The sequence below is a fragment of the Streptopelia decaocto genome (genome assembly GCF_964273445.1).
Source record: "Streptopelia decaocto genome assembly, chromosome: 1".
NCBI lineage: Eukaryota > Metazoa > Chordata > Aves > Columbiformes > Columbidae > Streptopelia > Streptopelia decaocto.
The window spans coordinates 200,448,245-200,471,346 of NC_138663.1; the positions used below are offsets into that span (position 1 = coordinate 200,448,245).

Consider the following 23,102-nt stretch of genomic DNA (forward strand, 5'->3'; position numbering starts at 1 on the left):
GATAAAAAGACATGTCCAAAGAGTGACCTACTGTTTGCTAAAATAGGTGTTCAAAGTAAATGGGACTTCTCACCGCTGAAGAGGTTCTTTCTTGTCACTGACTGAAAAAGGCACCTACCAATTAAACGTGACATTTAACAGTTAAACTTAGATGTTAAAGGTCCTGTCCTTGCACAAAATGAGAGGTAGACTTTGGTAAATGCCCCATTTCAGCATTTACATATTTATAAGAATTAATAAGGATTATGACTGCTTCATATTCCAGGTCAATCAGATAAAATATGTTTCTGACACTGACTATCCTGGCAGTAAAGCAACATGGATTAGAGAGTCAGCGATGAAGCCACCCAAACCACGTGGACAGCTATATCCAAAAATTCAGCAGAGGCGCCATACCACATCAAAACTTCATCATTCTGGAGCACGTCCAGAGGAGATCCAGTGACTGCAGTTGAGTGATATTAGATTAGAATGAACATAAACTGTACTGGGCTTGTGACTTTCTCTCAACATGGATCTCATCTACTTTTAGATGCTTTGTTTGGCACATGTCCGAGGGGAAGAACCAGCACATTGGCAGACTGGGGAGACTCACAGGCTGTGACATGTAGGGTAAATACAAACTAATCAAATCATCCCTTTTGTGCCTTAGTATCCACAAAAAACATAAACCTGCAGAGCAACAGGACATCTTTAGACTCAGGTATTCCGGATGTGATGATACAGCAGTACAGTCAAAACTTACCGTCTAGGTAGGGAGCACCTTCTGACAGCTTGCTGAAACTCACACCATGGGCCATAATGCTGTAGCTCCTTTTGGCTTTGTTGGCAAAAGTAACTAGCACTGTATCTCCCACTTCAGCTTTTATAACAGGGCCTTAAAAAAAGAGGAAAGGTGTAAGAGGAACTGCCCTCTGACATATTTCCATCTAAACAAGAGAGGGCTGACTGGCAGCTGCATGTGCAAAAATTCCCCTCTGGATCCAAGTGGATCTGCATTCAAACCCAATGTAATGAGAGGAGGGGAAAACTTTCACTGTACCAAGTATTCCCAAGTGCTTCATATCCTCCGACCGAACCTTCCTCTTACTGAACGTTGCGTCAGTGTATTCCACATAGCAAACTTTCCAGTATTGCCCTCCTATTCTGTCAATCCCTTGTGTGAAATATATGGCAGATTCACTGTGGAATTAACAAATCAGACTGGTTAAATAACTGGAGGTTCAGGCAAAACACTTCATTAAGGATAAAGTTATTACTCTAGCCACAGGAGAAATGTCCCCCCGAGTTAGTAGTTTGCATACACGTTTCTAGCAGACAAGTGAAAATATTACTGGTCTGAATTACAGTTATGAACGAGTGAACAAATAGGCATTCATTTTGCATTAGATTTCCATATATTTAACCTCAATTTACTTAGGGCAAGATTTATGTCAACTTACCCCTAACTACCTCAGGGCAAGACCTGTACCATTGCTTGTGCACAATGTGTCTCTAAGCCTCCTTAGTTTTCCTGGGAGATACTGTAATACAATTAATCTTCATCAGTAATAGCAGGGGGGAAAGTCTACCATTATGGCACCTCTGAGATACAGTGATAGCAGGTGTGAAATCTGCCTGAGGAGTCTTGATGTAGGGTCATTAACTCTGCTGAACTTTGCATAACTCACCCAGGCTCACTTTCTCTATGGAATTAATGAAGCAAGATAAGTGCTTCCAGGAGGCAACTCCAAGCGCTGCAGTTACAAATCTAACTCGCCAACAAAGTTATGTAAATCCATTCCTCCCCGCCCCTTCAATTAAAATTAATAACAGTGCAAGACCTAGCCCTGATGAATCACTGGGGAAGTCTCACCCAGACTCCTGAAATTAAAGCAAAACAGGAGAGGACAAGAAAGCTTACCTGCCAGTGGCATTTAAACCCTGCCCAGTGAATTTATCATAACCGTCAGGTCCGTAATTCCAGAGCACTTCTTCAGCAGCGATATAGTATCTTCTCTTGTGGCTGTGTGGTGAAGGTCGAGACAGGTTTTTTTTGCAGATTTGAACATCATACAGTGCCTCCATGCCACCTGGGAGGAGAAAGAGTCTGGAGACAGTCCTTGGCCAGCTGAGTAGTCAGGAATCCCATGGATACAAATGCACATTCAAAACTCTCTAGGAGCTATGTGGATTGGAAACAATTGCTAGGGTAAATTCCTGTTCTTAAAGATTTCCTCCACCTACACTGGGCCAGACCCTAGCACTCTGCTCTTGCAAGGTGGTACATTACCCCACGGCTGAAACCCACTGCCATCAATGACACTCTTCAGTAGACTTATTTACTCAATTCCTTAATTTGGGTAAGGGGAGCAGAATGATTTTAGGGGTAAGAGTGCCTCCTGAAGTGTGCAAAATGGCATCACCTCCCTTTGATTTCCATCAAAACAGAGAGGCTGGTTATTACCATGCTGAAGGTATTTGTTGCTTTCCGGAATCAAGTCCATTTTGTATAAGGCAAATCCTACTGAAATCGATGTACAAGTTCTTAAAAGTAAAAATTCTCCCAAATCATTCCTATCTCTGATATAACAATTTTAAGTTGCCCACTGTTGTAAGAGCTAATTTATGTTACATGCTTTCAGGCACTCACATCACACAAATTTCACAACATCACCTTCTAATTCCTTTATGTAAAAGTTTGTGAAAACACTGCCAGTTTTCATCATATTTCTGTAAGGGAAAAAGCTGTGCAGTGTTCAGCCGGCATAGTTCTTTAAATGTGAGTACTTATCTACAACAAACAGTGATGACGAAGGCTCCTTTCGTTGCTCATCAAAATCTCCATTTTACATAGAAAGTGTGATGTCAGTGCTGGGTCTAGCAAACTTTGCTTGTATTAGTTACACAGCTAAATAATTTGTCTAGCTGAAGATTTGGCCCAACACAGATAATTTCCACTGGTGATTAAGCTCCTATTCATGATGCTTATCTGGTGAAATAGTTCCAAAGTGTTCAGTTAGTCACATAAAAGTGTCAAATCCTGCTTCCCCTGGAAACATCTCTCAGTTTTCTATTGCAAAATAGAGGTTGGAAGGGTCAGGGAGATCTATAGCACCGTACCTCGTAAGTGCTCGTTAACCTGGCACGTTATCAGCCACCTCCCAGGGTTCCCAGGAGTCATCTCTGCTGTAATGAACGTTGCTGGGAACAGGCCGACGACATCTGCCCTCTGGTCTCTGCTAGTGAACGTGTGGCCATAGAAGTACGCAGCGTGGATATCTATCTCGCTTCCCATACCGAACAAGTGCCAGGACATGGAAGTGTCAGCACACATCTCCAAGCCAGGGAGATTGCCATAAATATAACCGTTAATAGCTAAAAACAGAAGTATGAGACTTTATGAGAGTTGAAAGAGAAGTGCCAAGTGTCTCTTACTCATTTCTAAGGATGATCCTGTCCTGGCCCAGAAAAGAGGCTGTCTGAATGTCTACACTGAATAAGGCCCTCCCAGACTCTTTGATAAAGAATAATGGTTTTGAACAGCTAGCTTACAGGTCTGGATGATCAAATGGCCCAAATTCCCTGGTTGGGTCTGTGAAAAACATCCTGGATGGTATCAACATATTGCAAAGGCCAAGTCGTCACCAGAAAGGCCTGATAATGAGGTTAACTTGTTCTGCAGCTATTTAACATGTCTGAAACCCATTCCCTCTTATCCTAAGTCATAAATATACCACTATATGCCAGGCTTAAGCAATTTATATTTGAAAATTATTATATCAGTCAAATCAGTCTAGTCAGCTCTCTCTTTCTCAGCTTCCACACCTGACAATGTATCATAACACTAAGAGAATAAGACTCATTTTGCAAAATATTTTAGCTCTTAGGCTCCATGGAACAACTAAAATACAGAGAAATATCTGGACTTTACTTCTTAGGCCAAATCTCCAAATGGCACAAAGTACTATTAGCCAATGGATTTCTGAAGGCCAGAAATGGTTTTACCAGCCAGCCCACCATCCACAATGCCCTTTGAGAAATGCTGGACTCTTCCAATATGCCCATCTCCAAGTGCTCTGCAGCCTCCTTTTCTCTATGCACAGCTGGTCAAACAGTGACCAAATGGCTTAAATCTGTTGTCTAAGATAAAATGTGAAATAAGTGGCAGTGCTGGCTATGAAAGCCAAATCCCCTTTCTGCAACCAGTGTGCTGTGCTCTGTTTAGGGAGAGGCTTTTAATCAATGCAGTACTTCAACATCTTGACCCATTTCATGCTGACACAGATAAAGGAGAGATATCACAAGGGACAGAAAGTCCTACTGAAATGTCACTGCCGTAGGTCACCATTTGCTCAAGAGTCCTGCTCACCATGCATTCGGTTGCTGGTCTGGAAACCTTTATCCTCTTTGTCAACTGTGGCTGGTTCTAAGCAGAAGGTGTTTATATTCTCATCGAGGTACCAGCTGAAGTTTTCATCTACAATGCTAAACATCAGGGCAAAAGCGTTAGCAGCACCAGTCCCTTCTATTGAGGTCTCATCTGCAGTTCCTAAATTGCAAACGAAAAGGAAAGTGCTAAAAAAAGCCTTGGAGGGGATTGAATTTAAAAATGACAGTAAGTTTGGAGCACTTGAGGAAATCTGGTGCTCTGTCCATGATCTATAGGGCAGGATGCTCTCCTAAGACATCTTGACACCACCACCCCCCCCCCAGCCTTTGAGCACAAGTGCCTCAGAAGGCAATTAACCTCACCTAAGTCAAGCTGAAATTTCAGGATCTCTTTCATTTGACACAAGCACAAATAGCTCCCAATATCTGTGGTCCCATTTTCCCCGTCATTCGTCTACTCCACCCAACCTTGCCCTTTGGTCAGTATTAACATCTATGTGTCTACACAACGAGCTGGGCCAGGGGCCTGATCCACCCAGAAACCTGTGACTTTTTTGCCACGAATTAAGGAGAGGCAAGTGATAGCCTGCATTTCTGTTCCACTGAAGGGAATGGTGAACTATATCCTCAGAATGGCTGTCTGAATGTGGTTCACTCCCCACAGACTAACTAGGAAGCCTAGGACTAGATAATTAAGTGTAAAAAGGCCGAAGGCAAGGTGAATATGATCTATTTAGGCTAAGTTCAGTATCATTATCAGAGTGACCATTTAGGAAACAACCTGAGACTATAGGAGTGGCAATACTGAGTAGTCTATTATTAACTGTTGGCAGGTTTAGACTTCATCTAATTGTCCAGTCTACCTCTGAACACATGAAAACATTTGCTTCCCCTGTTTCCTACAGGAGGGAGCACCTGCTGTCAGTCCTGTGAGAGGACTACAGCGGTAGCATCACGCAGATATCCACCATGATGAATTACATGCAGGTAACCTGGCCTTTGAGGCTAGGATTGTTTTGAATGTGCTATCTCGTAGCTTCATTTATTATCACACAGTTATCAGCTCAGTTCCACATGTTTGGGCAGTTCTGCAGATTTCAAGTGCTCTCAGGGAGAATAAAGGTCTGAGACATTTTAATTGTGTGAGTTAAGCTGGAGACCAGGTCTATCCTTTCCACACTGAATTCTTTCTCTTCTTCATATATAAACCTGCTTCATTTATACCTTCCTTATATGTTCTGTATATAAAACAAGGGCTGATTTTGTACTGTGGGAGGTACCGGGAAGAGGTGACAGAGTTACATGTGCCCAGGAGGAGAGGGGGCAATGGCTCAGCTGATAGAAGGGAGAGGGCTGGTACGTGGTCCCTCACAGCTCCAGCAGAAAATTAGCATGGGACAGGCTGTTATCTCAGCTGTTCAGCACACATCCCCATATGGCTGTGATACACAACTTGTGAGCAAAAATAAGTATATAATCCATATGGGGAAAAATTATGAAAAACATATGTTTGAAATATGTAAATTCCAATGCCAAAGTCACCTGCCCAGTCCTAATTTCCTTTACTAGGCAATGAGTCTTTGCTTGTCCTAAAACGATCCCAGTTTGGGAACATTTATTTTTGGTCTCGGCCATGACCAGCTGGCCACAGGGCATGCTGTGGTCCCTCCACCAGCCGAGACGAATCTCTCATGAAGCCAAAGGGGAGCAGGAAGGGGATGGTTGTCCCAGAGCTACAATACCTACCCTGGGATGCTCCTGGAATGGCCCAGCTATTCCTTTCCCCTTTTTATGGGCTATGTAGGGATAGACTCTAGACCATCATGTTTATACCTGAAAGCAAAAATGACTGTTAAGATGCCAAGCCTGGCAGAGGGGCTTGCTTGATCAGTGTTTCTAGCTCAGTACCTTTTTTACAAACCAGCAGTGGCCCAATTAAACCAGATGCAATATCTCTTGGTGTGTCAATGTGAGAATGGTAAATCCAAGTCAAGCAGTTTGAGTCTGCCAAAGTTGGGGAATAATCTTTCCTTACTGGCCATGTGTACGTGTAATTTCCACCAGGAACAACAAAGTCGTCCTCTTTGCTTTTACCGCCAGTTCCATCAGGGTAAAGTGCTCCTAATACATTAAAAGGAAAAAGGAAGCTTTAGCCCCCACCTTGACTGTTTTTCTTAAATAAATGTGTAATTTCTTCTATTTTATCACAGATTTATAAAATAATAACAGCACTCAAAACAAGGAATAGCTAGAGAAATTGTGAAAAATTTCAGAAGTTCTGATAAAACCATCAAAAATATTGACAGTTAAAATCCATTATTTACCAGTAGACAAGGCTTTAAAAATGCATTTACAGACTCTAAGTTTTCCTCGGCTCTTTATTCTCATCAGTCGTCTACACATTTTGTCAGCTAACATTGTGCATCTTCTAACAGAAAACTGATGAGAGTAATGAATATAGGCAAATCCATACAGTCCTCTAACCAAAATACATATGCATAGGTTTTAGTTTCTGAAAATAAAATAATTTCTGTTATAGCCCTAAAGAAAGGAAAACATTTACTTATAAGAAATCCATCAATTCAAACAGGCAAGAAGTATAATAGAAGGAAGGAGGGAAGATGCTTCAGTGACTTATAATTCGGGAAAATAATAAAGGAAAAAAGACCTACCCAACCTGTTTCAGCACTGGGTTGGTTTCAAGCGTTGAAGGTTTGTGGCAAAAGTTTTGGGAGATGAGACTGTTTCTGGTTTTAGTCATCAGCTTCAATTACTGATGAGTTTATGAGAGGGTGATCTAAAGTCCCCTGATGTCAATGGCCAGAACAATAAACACTTGGACAAACTTTTAGCCATGGTATTAGCTACTCCAGGGGAAAAGATAAAAGAGAAAGGGCAAACCAGTTTTTACCTTCAGAGTCCTTGTCATAGAAGACCCCGTGTGGGTGCACAGAGTATGGGCGGGAAGCAAAGTTTTTTAGATGGATGATAAAGACATCTTCTTGTTCTGCCTTGAGGACTGGCCCAAGGAACCCCAGCCAGGCTGGTTTAGGGATCTCTTGGGAGTAAGTGTCATCTGTGAATTGCCTAAAAATAGCCTTTTTGTACACACGTCCTATCCGGTTGGCTCCTCTTGTTGCATACACACTTGCAAACCTAGTGTTGGGAAGGGAAAATAATTTAGAGGCAAAATAACTCCTTTAAGAGTTCATCAAATAACTGCTGTTTTCACTACAGATAAATAGTTCCCTGGGACATCTCACAATATAATATAAGGCTGGTGGAATAAAAGCTGAGGAGTAAACCAGTGCTAGTAGAGTCCGAGCCCCTTTCCATACAGTAACAGTCATCCTACTTGCAAGTCTGGTCTTTAGCATGGTTACTGCAAGTCTTCACTTGAGGACCAGCCACTCAGGCCTTTCTGTACAGTTTTAGCAGCTTCTCCCTCTTTCAAATGTTTGAAACCTCACATCTGAAAGAGTGACTGTTCAGAAGGAAAAGAAAACTAAATTAACTTTTTTCAAAAGCCAATAAGAACTATTCTAATAAACTAGTTTGACACCCCAGAAGAGTAGCATGGAATATTTTTGCATGACATGCAAAATTTCTACATTCCAGAGTATATGTTTATAGCAACTTCAAGTAGTGGAGAACCCACCATATGGTCAGTGGTTGGCAAATTATAGCTATTAAATACCTGCTACCTTCAATCTAGAATTGTGTTTGCAGTCTAACATCATCTAGCTCTACACATCAACCACTGGTTCCCATCAAGCCCTCTCTCAGATCAAAGAAACCACATACCATCAAGAACTTATTTTCTATGCAGGCACTTGCATAAGTTTTAATTAATTGACTAACTTGTGTCCTACCCTTATTTTGGACAAACCAAGTACACTGACATTCTTTATGCAACAAATCTTTCCCGAAGCTCTTTTCTAAAAACCTTCCAATATTTCTCTATCTCTTTTGAAGTCTGAACACAAGAACTTCACACAATAGGCAAGTAATATTCCAACTAAAGACAGCGGTGCTCACAGTCAATATTTTACACAACTGGGAATTAATTTTACCTTTTAACTATAACATCATACTGGCAACCCATGTTCATCCCATCCGTTATAAGATCTTTTTTACTTCTCTTCAGGTTACAGCTGACAAGCATAATACACATTCTTTGTCCCTAAATACCCCCCACAAAAAGGGTAGAAATGAACCCCTCTGCTACACAGCCAGCAGCAGACTATATGACAAATTTCATCAGAGTTGACTGCTCCGTGAGTTTTTGCATCCCCTGAATATTCTTTGAACTTTCATCCTTCCTAACAAACTCATTAAAAAGCTCGGTTAGGTTTTTCTGAAGTACTGCTGGCAGAAATATAGCAATTTCATACTCATAGCAAGTTTTTGTGACTGGGCAGCTCACCTGCTTGATCCTGCACCTTTTGTGCAGTGCCAGCGACGTGTCGGACGTCACATGAGTTGAAATGTATGATTTGCTGTAACTTCTTCACCACAAGATCCACTGCTCCTCCTTTTTAAGCCTCTGCTTGACAATGTAACTCACAACATCCCCCGTCTGTGGTCATTACACCTCCACAGCCACTGTCTAAACCAGATCCCTGAAATGTTCCAAATATAAAAGCCTCCAAAAAGAACACTTTTTCATTTGAATAATGTGCTTTATAACAAGCCAAGAGCTATTTTGGCACAAAAGAAAATGTTGGTGATGATACTGCTGTGGCAGAAGTAGTTGGCTAGGATGGAGGGGAAGGGACAGAAACTTCTCAGTCTGCTTCTTCACAGAATAACCTGTGTAAGACAAATACACTCCAAAAGTGTGGTTAAGGAGCAAGTTGCCAAGAAGTCTGGATTTTCGGTGAATTAGCAGGTCTGCGGTAACTGTCTGTGGGCACAGCAAGAGCTGGCAAGTCACACAATGCTCACCGAGAAGATACCTTCCACTGCCTGGGGGAAAGAGCTGTTATTATACAAGAGCCTTTACCACAGAGTAGTAGGTTGTGTCAGTAGTAGTGCAGTCTAAATGCACATGCTGCCTTACTTTATGGCAATGTATTCATGTGGCTATGTCCTATTTCTAATTATAAATTGATTTTTTAAATGGTTTATAAGAAATTTTCTCTAGAAAAAAACAAAATAGACTTTATTTTCAGAAAGTACTTACTTCCATGAGATTATTTTCAGCAGATTTTTTTTCCATTTTCATCAGCCACCAAATATTTTAAATGAACTGCTGCACTGGTATTGTGCTTTCCCCATCATGACAGTGCCCTTATGCCCTTGGCTTTCTGGCCGGACAACATCGCACTCTCCCATAACTTCACACCCCTGGGATACACTGTCTCTCTGGCAGAAGGAGAACTGTACCCTAGAAAAGTGCATTTCTTTATTGGGCTTTGTCAAATGCTTGATATGAGCATAACTCCTTTAAATGCATAAATCATGCATAATGTATAAATCAGAGATCTCAAAAATCCAGTTAAATACTGAGGTTAAAGAAATCATGCTGAAAAAACTCTGTAGGTATAGACACCCAAGACTTCCTTAGTTCTTGTTGGCTAGATCTGTGTCTGCCTCCTACTTAAAGCCATCTAGGAGTCAGGAAAAGAAATCTTTTAGTGCCAGCTTTCTGAAAGGAGGCCCACTCAAATCCTCCACCTATTCAGAGTTGCAGAGCCCACACCATCAGTGCAATGGGTATCAGCTGCAGCCTGTCACAATGTAGGTGATGCTCTTCTATGCAAGGCATCAAGCAATGCAAGAGGCATGGAGACAGAAAGGGAGCATGGAAGGAGCAACCTGGCCTCTTGACCCCAGTTATTTATTGGTTTTGTTTAATCACTGTCCAAAAGAAAACAAATGATCAGCTGTGGGAGACAAATCCTACATGCTGCTGGTGCTCTGGTTGTTGTGTTAGACTCTTTCACAGCTTCCTTTCCTTCTAGATCCACACTCTCCATGGGGGGAGAAGAGTTTCCTACCCAAAATGCCCTGATGTTTGAGAGTTTCTTGGAGTGCAGACACTTCAGCCTCACTTTTCCTTTTGTCTGGGAGGAGTAGAGCCCAGTTCTTCTACCTGCAGAGACATGTATTTTCAGCATGTCCTTTTGGTTGCCCTCAGTACCTGAGAACAGCACACACACACACCGGTTGTTGCAAGTCCCACTCTAGGTGTCCAGGCTGCCCCATTTCATCCAGGAGGACTTTTGGGTGCCCACCTCAGCCTTACAAGAATCTGGTAGCTCTGTGCCACTTTAGAAGTGTTGCTGTGCTGTGCAATACAGTGCTTGAAGTCCTTCGCAGAAAGACACTGAAGCTAACAGTATCAGCCATAGGAAGTTCATAGAAAGGATGCGTGGGTGTGACTTCTCCTCTGCACTCCCAGATACCTGGATCATCTGGCCAAACTGTGGGGCTGGTATCTCTACCCAGTGCCACAGTGCAGCCAGCTGATGTGTCGCAGGGAGCTGGCACAGGATCAGTGCCACGGCCCCTGCTGCTCCATCAGTGGGACACAAAGATTTCATAGAATCATAGAATCACAAAATGTCCTGTTGGAGTTGGAAGGGACCCTCAAGGATCATCGAGTCCAACTCCTGTCCCTGCATATGACAGCCCCACAGTTCACACCATGTGTCTGAGGGTGTTGTCCTGTCTCTTCTTGAACACTGTCAGGCTTGGGGCCGTGACACCTCCCTGGGGAGCCTGTTCCAGTGTCCAGTACCCTCTGGGGGAAGAACCTTTTCCTAATGTCCAACCTAAACCTCCCCTGGCACATCTTCCTGCCATTCCATCAGGTTCTGTCATTGTTCACCAGAGAGAAGAGCTCAGCACCTGCTCCTCCTCCTCCCCTTGTGAGGAAGCTGCAGCCGCCATGAGCTCTCCCCTCAGTCTCCTCCAGGCTGAACAAACCAACTGACTTCAACCGCTCCTCATACGGCTTCCTCTCCAGACCCTTCACCGACTTCATAGTCCTCTACTGGACACTCTCCAGTAGCTTAATATCTTTTTCATACTGTGGTGCCCAGACCTGCACACAGTGCTCCAGGTGAGGCCGCCCCAGTGCAGAGCAGAGTGGGACAATCACCTCCCTCAAGCAGCTGTTTGTCTTCTTTGTTTCAGTGGGTGATTCTTCTCAATGTTCCATGAAGTCTCTGTTGCCAGTGCCACTAGAACCAGTGCATCTCCTACCCTGCAGTTCCTTACCAACCACCTCCAGAGTCCCTCAGAGATTTTCGTGGCTTCAGAATAGTGTCCTGCTGGCCTTTCACCTCCTCTCTTTGACAACGGTTCTCAAACACCATTCTCTGTCTTCTTTTGATGGCATCTGCTTCCTTGGGAAACACTTCACATTTTCAGCCAGTGAGATAAACATTCCCTTCAATTGCATCTCCTATTTTTTTTGACTTTCCAATATGTTATTGCAGCAGTGGCTTCTCCAAATGCTGTAGTGGTTAAACACATTCAATTATCTGAATCTACCTTTGCCTCTCTCTTCCAGTGGTCATAATGTCCCCATTCTACTGGGCACTCCCTACCAAAATGTCTCCTGTCTCTCATTCCTGTCTTGTCACAAGAAGACAAACCTTGTCCCTGCTGTTCATGCTCCCCTGCTTGCTTCAAACCACTTTATCCTCCTGGTGGGTTTATGATTTTGTCACCTGAACCTTTTCTTGTGCAGATACAAGAGCTTCTCTGCTGAATTTTGACTGTCACCCTCCAACTCAGTTGTCAGCCTGAACTTCATGTGCGGAAAGTCATGATAACCAGCCAGTCCCACCTCTTCTATGAAAGGGCAAACCTGGAGGTGTACCAATGCAAGCTTCCAAAATCCCCTCCTTCATTTTCTCCAGCCAGGACAGTCTTGAGGTTACATAGAGAGGTAAGCAGGCTTGTGAATCAAGGTGTATCATTCTTGTTCAGATTAGGATAAACATGCAAATTCTTCCTTTATTCTTTTTGCCAGTTGACTATTCCCAGCAGTTTTTAAACTCCAAGAAAAATTGGCAATGCATGTGAATAAGACAGGGAATTATTAACAGGGAATGAACTCTAACTCCTTAACATTAGTATTAACATAATTACAGTCGTCCATTCTCCTGCAACTCTTTCAAATGACAGAAAGAGTAAAACAAGTGTCATGTAGATTCTACTTCAAATCAAGACTAGACATGCAGATAATGTGCCACCTGAGAGTAGGACCATGAGTTAGGGTAGCACCTGGAATTGTGTAATTTCTACACCTATTTGTTTTGTCACACAGGAAAGATTTTTTTTCACTGTATTTAAGCTACCTCTTATCTTAAGAAACAGAGCAACAGCAGCCCAACCTCTGTTGGGCTTTTCAAGAGATGCTGACGTGAGTACTGTGTTACAATGTACAGCAAGAAATTGAAAGAGAGCTTACATGTTGTGCATGGCCAAACAAACAGCTCCTGAGAAGACTATAGCTGCATCCCTCAATGGTACAATTCCAAAAAGAGTTTGCTTGCCACTGTAATCACCACTGAAAAATCAGCAGTCTGAATAACTACCAGATGTGGAGTCCCAACTTTTCTCCTGCAGTTAGCAAGCCAAATAGCCACTGCACATTGCTGTGTGCAACTCTAAGTAAATGCAAGCTTTCTTTTCTTACTGTTGTTCCACTAAAATCCCATAGATTTTAGACTGACAACCATTTTAACAGCTATCTTTATGGGCTTATTCCATGAAATATATTGGTGGTGAAACCTTCCTTATTTTCTACTCTCCTACATATTCCATGCCTGGGCTTATAACATATTTCCCCCGAGTACCTCATTTTCCCCATGGCTGAAGTAAGCTAGACATTGCTCATGGTTCCAGGATGCCTCTGAGTCATGTAACCTCCTGAAGGTAATGCCGTACCAAACCATGACTCCTGCGCTAAGGCCAATGCAATGTCCATACTAAAGGGATGGCCAGTGGAAGGAGACTAGTGGTGCCAACTCTCATTTGTAGATGGTACCCTGACCACACAGCACTGAACAACAAGATGAGCTTTGTGTCCACAAAAGAGAGAAACACAATGTCCTTAAAGGATGTTTTAGGCCTTTTCTGACACACACATGCAACTGAAGAGTTTAACCAAACCCATACAGTCATAGATGAAGCTCTGAAGTGTGGCTATAATGGTTTCCCTCCTAGGATAAACTTCTGCTTCCACTGAAGTCAGTAACAAAACTCCTCTCAGGCTTCATTAGAGCCAGGATTTCACCTCAAATGCTCTTTTGATGTTGACCCTTCCCACAATGATCATCTTTGCTGACGCAATTGGGTCATTTGGCCACCTGATGACTCAGCCATTAGTTTAGCATCTGTGACGACAGCTTCACTGTCATTTATCTGGGTGGGATCTCCTCATAGGCAAATTGCACAAACCATATTTGATGCTGTGGTAACAAAAACCACCCGTTAGTGTTGGTGGGTGCAAGACTTGGCCCAGATAAATGTAGGATTTGTAGCCTAAAGAGAAGGGATGGGCTGTTACATCAGGCAAAACTTAATAACATCTACCACCAGCAGAACAAGATTTAAGTGTCCATCATATAAACTAGCACCAAATTAATTTGAAGGGATTATCAACCAAAGTCTAATCCTGAGGGCTGAGCCACAGCAGGGAAGGCAAGATTGATGTATGTCAAGCCACACCACCTGGGTGTATCTTTCTTTTGAAAGGCTGTTGCCTGTGTCGCCATTAAAGGGAGCAGGTCTGAGCTCACCCTCCTAGTGCAGCAATATTCACACCCTAACCCACAAAATCTCACCAGGATCTGCAGTACGTCCAGAATCATCTTTATGGGCTTGTTCCTTAAAATATGTTGGTGGTGAAACCTTCCTTATTTTCTACTGCAGCATCTTGCACCCTGTGTGTTCAGTCCACCGTGGTTTAATGATGTCAACTCTTTCACCAGTTATATCAGGTGGGAGGGAATGCTCAACACCTCCCCAGCTCACTTATACTCAGTGGCCATCATTTGGACCTGTCTGTGATTTTCGATGTCCTGTGTGCTTCAGAAAATGTCAGCTTAATTTTCCAAGGGAGAGCTGAGAGTGAAGTGCCTTGGATTCATTTGCAACATTCCAAATTATGAAAATTAGTGGAACAGCTTGAGGCTTCAAGTAGACAAGACAAATGGCAGAGGCAAACAGATTCATTACTGTCTTTACGTAAGAAGCACCGATGCACAGCAAGATACTTGCTCTGTGCAAGCAGTGGACTGGCCCTTGAGCACGGCAGCAGCACATAATAAAAATGGGCACCCAAGAAGAACAGCTGTGTTAACAGAGGTCTGCTTTTGGGTTAATCAGCTCTGATGAGAGGCAGCCTTTTCAGCTCACACCCAGGGAGATGCTGATGCAGCTCTATGGGTCCTGGCTCGGTAGCAGCCCACTCAGCACCAGCACAGTGGGAGCTGAGCAACGTAGTGTGCCTGGTGCCAGAACCAGCTCAACTGACTGCCAGGCCCATGCCTCAGCTACCAAAGTCTCCTTTCCCCTCATTACTGCTAAAAACTAAAAGCTGAGGAAGATATCATTGACTTTGGCACAGCAACATTGAGAATCATCTCTTAAATCTCACTATCTTATCCAGGTAACGTAACGCTTTCCATTACGCACTTGCTAATTCAGCATTTTTATTGAGTAGTGAAGAATAAGTGGGTTTTGATTATATCTCTGTGGGCTAGCTGGAATCAAAGAGAGCATTCCTTTATGTTTATGCACCAACTCTTTTAAAGATAATCAGTTGGTCTGCAACGTCTTTATCTTCATTTTCCTATCAATAAAACTGGGATAGTGCCCCATCAGATGGGCGCTGTGAGGATGCATCACACGGTGAAAAGTGCCAGGCTCAGCGAGCCCAAGCGTTCCTGCCTGCAGAGCACGGATGGCTCAAAATTCACCCATAAACTTTGTTTATGGAACAATGCTTTTAATAATATCCATAGGAACCAATTAATCAGCTGAAAAGTAACCTATTCGTATACTGCTTTAAATTTACATTGGAGGTTATTCTAAAGAGCCAAATAGTCAAAATAGCTGTTACTGCTTCACTATTTAGTCCACATGCTTATGCAGACACGCTATTATTTCAGAATATAGCACTTCATTTAGATTCAACTCATTACAATTTGGAAATGGAGTAAACTAGTTATAAGTATCAGTTTATTGTTCTGTACATAGGGAGCTCATCACAAACAGTTCCCCAGCTTTTAATATATGGTCTACCTTAAAATGCTCTGTGGGTAAACCCTTTGGAATTAAAATTTTGTAATTATTGCATTACAGCAATGACTGAAGACATGAGCTATCATACCTCCCTGCCATGCCATGTAAAAAGTATCACATTAATGTCACAGACTTTGAAGTAAATGTGCCACTTGATGTTCAGGGAACACAAAGTACAGACAGGCTTCAAAGGGCAGATTCCAAATCTCTCTGTGGTATCAGGGTGGATTTACAGGTAGCTGCCTTTCATTTAAAGATGAATTATTTTTAGTGAGAGGTCTTCCAGGTTAGGGAGTGGAGCAAGCTATCCTCTGCTAAAAATAATAGGGAAGTTAGAAATTCAAGTGTTTAACACAACTGAAGAACATCCTTTCCAGCAAAGCCTGTTTTAATGGGCTGGGAACAAACTATTAGCCTGAATTCTACCTATAAATGTAACACCTACTGACTTAGATGCTGTAACCATGTTGTAACAGCCTAAGCCTAACTTTGTGTTGAAAAATAAAACTCCTTCTCACCTCCTCCTTGTGGCTAAATATTTTAATTTATGAAATCCAGCTGGAAGTTATTCCAAAATTACCAGCCACTATAGAAAAGTCTGGAATGGCTTGTGATTTTCTGAAAAGTTTGAAAGGACTTTTCCATTTCTAACTCCTGGGACACAACATGGAGCTCCCAGTGTGCCTCTAGACCTGGTATGGTCACTGGGACCTCCTCACTCATTCACGAGTCCTACCCCAACCCCAAGCCTAGACTCAGAGGAAGGATCCCCAAACTATCTCTCAAGTGTCAAAGGTATCAACAAAATCTTAACATTTTTCCCATGCAGGTTTGAAGCCCACACTGAAGGGAGACACCAAAGGTTTTTGTCATCCCCATTTAATGTCTAGCAGCACCAGCACAAGAACGGATGCCCATTTCCCTCTGGCCAGGACACGATTCATCACAGTGCTTACCAACACACTCCGGTTTCAGCACATGTAACCTCCAGTGTGATCATTCACTGCTGTGTGCTTAAGCGCATATCTAAATAGATTTCCTAAATGGACATCTCCACAACTGCACATATTGCAGGGATATATAGACCATCTATTTGTGTCTCTACTGCTATACACATCTGAATTTTACAATATCATACCAAGCCCACAAACTTTTATAAATCTCTCAGGGAGAAAACTTAGAACCTTTTGCCAGTTGAACAGACTTCTATGTCTTATTGCAAAGAGCCCTGCTTGATGATGACAAAGTTGCAATTTGCCTTTGGACAACAAGTACCAGAAATACCTGCATATCCACAAAACACACACAGGGGGTTTTGAACCAACTATCTGATACTTTGCGATATATGTGTTCCTTAACCTCACACTCAAAAACACACTATCACCTTGCTTAGTCAACCACAATGGAAGAAAAATCAACCAAAGCCTACTCTTGCCTTCAAGCTGAAATTCTGTCTGTGACAACATAATTGGAACAAAAACAAGGAAAAGGCCATCTTAAGATATTTACAGCAATATTAACCACTTTAATAAATTTTCTTTGGATTTGCCAATACATCTCCAGTTTATCAGAGACCCCAGTTACTTACTTGTCCTCCAAGAGGTTTTGTCCCGTGATCAGATTTTTCCCAGACGGTGCATAGTCCCAGTTCTCTTCCACAATCCCGAGGTAATAGGTTCTGGTCTTTGCTTCCACCACTGCAAACAGCCAGAGGAATCCAAGAGCACGAAGGCAGCCACCACGCTGCGCGGGAGGCATTTGTGGTTGTAATTGCAAGGCTGGCGGCGGGCAGGCGGCAGCAGGATGCACCAGAGAGCTCACCCCTCCCTCCTGGCTCTCGACAAGTTATAAATAAGGAATGGACAGAGCAAAGCTCCTCCTTTTCAGTAGGCTGGACTGGGATAGGCAGAGAGCCTGGCTATGCAGAGCAGGGCTAGGGAGGAGGTTGCTGCCATGGCAGGACTTTTGCCAATTCTTCGGTGAATGCATAAATTGCTCACTTACCTATCCAGGCTAGAGTCACTTGTTGTTTTTTGGATGTTTGGGTGATTTCTTTTGTACTCTATTTTCCAGACTAGGTGGATGGCATATTAGGGCAGCGTATTTCAGTCTTTTTGCCATCTCTGTCAAAACTCATTTTTTAAAAAAAGAAAAAAAGCTCCTTTATCATGTCTGAAATTTCTAAAGCTAGCATCTTGCTACCTTCATTGGGTTTTTTCAATGACATGACTCTAGTTTATAATACAGTATTATCAGAGAGAGAGAATTTGCCACTGCCTCTCCAGTTTCTAGGTTTTTTTGACCCATTTATTAAGATTGCAAGCGATCTGAATATATTCAGTTTTAGAATGCCCAAAGTGAGGCCTCTTTTTACAAACATTTCTGAAAATTAGATTGCTGGTAAAGTCTTTCCATTTTGACACCTAAGAACTGAGGCACACAAAGATGACCCTTTTATTAACGTTGGTAATTAATGTGTCCACGTAGGTCTCTAGAAAATCAGTCCCTCCCTTTATAGCTTAACTTCCTCTAAGAAGACATCTCTATTATCATCTTGGCAACGCAAAGTGTAAACCTATGAGAGTATTGGTTGATAGGATATTCTAAACCATTTCAGTAACATACCCTGGGTGGCAAGACACTTTGCAACTTCATGCTACCTCCTTGCTCTTTAACTGACTAAAGACATTAAAAAGTTGCAGTTCTGGAGCACAGCATTACACTTGAGACTCATTGCCAGGTTTAATGGTTGCGAAATTCCCTTTTCAGCTTCAGAATCATCTGACCTCTTCCCATTGAAGCTAATAGTTACTCGCAGCAAGGGATGTAAGAGGCTTCTCAGACGAACTTGGAAGCCACAGGTTTAACTTCATCAGTCAAAAACTAGCTCAGTGATGTGAACGGTTTTATGTGGCAGTCACACGAGGTTCACCCTCTGGTATGTGACAATTACACATGGAGTCAGCTGTGCTAAACACCTCTCACCATCACTGGTGTGCAGTTGGCTTTGAAGTCACACACAGGGTTCAAAAAGCGGGTGAGGTTCATAGCATCCCAGCCTTCAGCCACCTGGACCATGGTGAGCTTCCTCTAAATGCAGACACAGGGCACACAGACACATGGAGTATCTTACTAAAGAAGCTTCGGTTTCTCTAGGCTACTCATTGCATGTCTGTAGCTGCAATGACTGAAAGCCCAGTATATGTGGATAAGGATACAGTCAGACAATTGCAAACGCTCAGCATAGCACAGCTGTAAAAGCCAGAGTCCCTCAGATGTAAGCTGCTCTCTGATACATCCTGATGTTTGTTATCTCAAGTCAGTTAACTGATGAACAATAAGAAGTAGGAGAAGTGATAAGACAATACAACCATTGTAGAAACAGAGATCCTGATCCCCAGAAGCAGCACCCACAGACTTCCTGGTAACCTTGAAGACCTTGCTCATCTCTCCATTCATCTGCTGCAAACCCCATGCTACCCAACCTCTTGGCATCTCACGTCAATCTATGTCCTCTCTTCCAAAATACCAACAGTTAAAAATCATCTTCCTTTTCCACTGCTTTGTTGTGTCACTGAGTTACTCAAACAATGCCAACTAATAGTACTATGATTCTAAAAGGCATAATTAGAAAGCAAAAGAAAATGACAGCGGGAGAGGCAGAAGCTTTGCCTACTGGTAGCACAGCTATCAAGGACACAACTGTGGTGGGACTGATGGGTCAGCTCATGGGATATGAAGCTGGGAAAAGGGCAAGGTGGCCTTTTAACAGGTTAGCAGATGCCCACTGTGAGGTTTGCACAGGGCCTGGGACCCTGCAGCCTCCTGTAGTCAACACTTCCCTTGCCCAGAGCAGCTGTCCTGAGCCAAGACAAACCATGAGCTCCATCTCCTGTCATCAGGCACCTGAATTTAGAGAACTGGGTGCCTATTATGCAAGTGTTCATTGTTATAACATGAACATTTGCATTTGAATAGGAAAAATGTTTATTTAAACCATAACATGCACTTTGAATGAGATTGTGTAGAGCTCAATTGCTTATATCAGCCATTTGTGTGACATTAGAGATATCTAAAGACCAGGTACAGGGACAATTTCATCCAGACAGTTTTGCTATGACCTTTTGTCTGCTTTTCTGTAACTAAAGAATGCTCTTATGAGATTCATATAAATATATATATATGTGGACTCATACAACTCAAGCACATTGAGCTAATGGGGAATAGGAAGGGGGAGTGTCCAGTTCTGAGCTGGCACCTGACTGCACTATAGTCATTTAAATAATAATAGGACTATGTCCTAGTTTTTGCGTTGCTTCTCATGTGCCCAGGATTGGGTCCTGGTTGCTTCCTTGCTGGAATAACTATTCAAAATTCAAATACAAAGTTAATTTCTTTGTCTGTTACCATAAAAATAATTTGTGTAACAGGAATAATGTGAGGGCATTAGCACCCTATATCAGCACTCTGTTGTAAGTGTAGTAAACGCCTCAGCTTGGCTTCAGCATTTACTAGATCTGGCAAGTTCTATACCCTGTGCATCCACACATTAACGCTTAATTACCTTGTCACATTATTAAAGCCAGGCACATTTACATTCCAGAGAGGTACTGTGGGCATGAGTCAGAAAAAGATGAAAGATGCCCTCGCATCAGGAAAATTTCTGGGAAGCTCCCCTCCGGCAGTGAGGTAATGGGATTACGTTTGTCCCTTTGTTCAGGATCCTTTCAGCAAAAAAGTTGGATAGTGGTTCCTTTGAGATATTCAGTCCCTCTGAAGGCTAAAATTAGTGCACAGCTGGGTTCCAGAGTTTCGTAATGAGGAGCATAGGTCTGAAGGGCAAACATCTTGAGTACCCGTTTGTGAATGAGCCCTGAAACATCACCAATGGAGCTTTCTTTTTAAGTACATCAGGAATGACTGCTATAATTAGCTTAGGTTAATCCACAAAAGCCTAGACTTATGCCAATGCATGTTAGTGTATTAACTAGAATACCTAAGTTAACCTGGCGATGGCCGTAAAGTCAATGAAAAGTTGGATGTAGCATCTGCAGTATCTTGAATTTAAGCAACGTGAGTTCAGAGATGAGCACTTTATTCAGACTGTGTACTGAAACCCAGTTTGCGTTCTCCATTGGGCATATGATGAGCTGGTGTTCAAGCAGATTGATTACCCTGTTCCCTCTGCTTCTTCTTGGCAGCAGTAGAGTTTGCAGTCATAGACACTCCTTCCTGGTCCCTCTGCTATGTTGGTTTGTGTCTGCACTGCAATCTAGATCGGGGAATTAGTCTGCTTGTTTCCAGCATAAGACTACCCTCAGCTGGTATTGCCACCACACCTGGAACTGTGCCTTCAGTGACCATCCCGAGGTGACAAAGAGTGCCTGTGGTAAAGCTGGGAACTGAGTTACACCCTCCCAAGTTTCACACCACTCTTTTAACCGACCCATCCTCCCCCTCCATCAGTTTTCCCTCACTCTCCAGTCACCAACACACATTAAATACAAAACCCTCATAGTACACCTGTAAAAAACAAATTCTATTGCACTTTCTAATAATTTTCCAAGTTGCAGCAGTAGTGAGCAGAAGGTAAACCTCATGTTATAGTCTTGGATAGTGACACAAGGTATATTTGAATTATCTGAACCTCCTGAGTTCACACAGGTTGGTCAGAAATTTCAAAAGTCATCAGCCCTCCAAGGCATCCGCTACTTCTGTTTGCAAGTCTGGATAGGACTTTGGTGAGAAAGGCTTCCTTGGCATGTACAGCACTTCCCAGGAGTATTCCAAGTCTGAGCACTGAAACTGTAGGAAACAGAAAGACAAAAAAGCCACTGAAATTACAAGAATAACACAGATCTGCAATCAGCGAGGATATTAGAAGTGCAGCTATAGCCCACATTACAGGTGGCTCAGTGTGGACCTGACTCATATCTGCCCAGAGGTCTTTGTGGCAGGACAGAGACTGGACCCAGCCCTCCAGATTCCCATGTCAGAGCCCACATGGCTCCTCAGTGTTGTCCTCCAGCCATTTGGGTTCCATCCATGTAACCAGCTCAGGATCACAATTGGGCATTTACCGCAATGGTTATCTGGAGATCATTAGGGCAGAATAATTTTCTCCGCACATCTCCATGCAGATGTTCTCCTTGCAGAACAGCTACTTTGGTACCAGTTGCGGACAAATCTTCAACCAAGGTGTGAAATGGAAAAGAGGGCTCCTGTCATACCAGAAACTGTGCACAGATCCTTTCCTTTCCATTACAGTTATAAGACAAATCCTGTATCTGCTACACCAATGACAAAGGACGATACCATAGCTGAATTTATAATTTAAAAAAAACCTAATTATACATTGAAAAAAAAAAGACACTTAAATTAGAAGATTGTAAAGGGATGCATAATGAGAAGGAAGGCATTTAACACTGTACTGAAAGCAGCTGCAAGTTTGAAGAGATTATAACAAACTGCCAAATAGGCTGGGCAAGTGAAATGTGTTCAGCCTCAAAAGCCATTAAAGCAAAGCTAAAAAAATGAAGTTTTGATCCTAATTAGAAGAAGCTCCTTGCGTGTGGTAATTCATGTAATATCTGCACTGTTAAAACAAGGCTAATACCTCTACAGAACTTCAAGGTACATTATTTACTGGTTTCTATTGTGCTGCCCATTGTAGCACCTAACAAACATGAAAGAGCTTAACTTTACATCATCACTGTGGGGGAGAGAGTCTTTATTAACCCTATTATACAAATGAGGAAAGAGAAAGACGAGGTAACTTCCAGGTGCTCATGCAGGAAGGCAGCCCGGTCTCCTGGCTCCCCATCCAGTGCTGGAAGCAAGGCGACATCCCTCCTGTCCCATCACCTTCCTTCTGAACACAAGGGTGGTGGAGAGCAGGGTGTTGTACTTTCACTGTGGGAGTGATGCTGTGACCTGGTCGCATGCTGAAACCCTATCATACCCACCTTTGCTGTTGCTTGCAGCAGTGCCAGCACCAAGGGCCACCTCAGCTCTCTCCTGAGCAGCTCTGCTGCCTGCCCAGCCTCCTCCAGCCACACCATGGGCATCACAGGATCCTCTTCTGCGATGTCTTGCAGCACTGACCTACTTGCTTACTCTAGAGAAAATGTGTCCCTTGTTTTCCTCCTATGAGATAATTGCCCCATTTTCTCTATGGGTAAACGGGAAAACTCCAGGACTGGAAAACTAATCAGGACTATTAAAAGCAGGTGGCAGAATGGAAGGTATTGAGCATTGCAGGAAGAAAATAGAGAAATTATGTGACTGCATCTGCACAAGGGGTTTCCAAACTGTGGCAAACTCATCTCTGCCAGGCAAAACAACCCCAGGAGTATTATAAACATGCAAATTCCCGGCAGGCTTGTGACACTTTGCTTGGGGTCTGCTGATTGAATTGCAGTGTGTTGTGTGCAGTGGAGGAGCTAACAGAAGTTACCTGCTGT

General features: G+C 42.8%; 1 protein-coding gene across 1 annotated transcript in view; it reads right to left on the reverse strand.

Moving 5' to 3' along the window:
- Positions 1–17,397, reverse strand: part of HEPHL1 (hephaestin like 1) — a gene marked incomplete at both ends in the record, with an annotated part of 33,457 nt that extends 16,060 nt beyond the window's left edge. Inside the window, 8 exons of the mRNA XM_082056299.1 lie at positions 746–877; positions 1,043–1,182; positions 1,904–2,072; positions 3,103–3,357; positions 4,352–4,531; positions 6,280–6,492; positions 7,283–7,527; positions 17,228–17,397. Of these exons, the coding sequence (XP_081912425.1) occupies positions 746–877; positions 1,043–1,182; positions 1,904–2,072; positions 3,103–3,357; positions 4,352–4,531; positions 6,280–6,492; positions 7,283–7,527; positions 17,228–17,397 (1,504 nt within the window). The remainder of the gene's footprint in view (positions 1–745; positions 878–1,042; positions 1,183–1,903; positions 2,073–3,102; positions 3,358–4,351; positions 4,532–6,279; positions 6,493–7,282; positions 7,528–17,227) is intronic.
- Between the last annotated feature and the right edge of the window lie 5,705 nt (positions 17,398–23,102).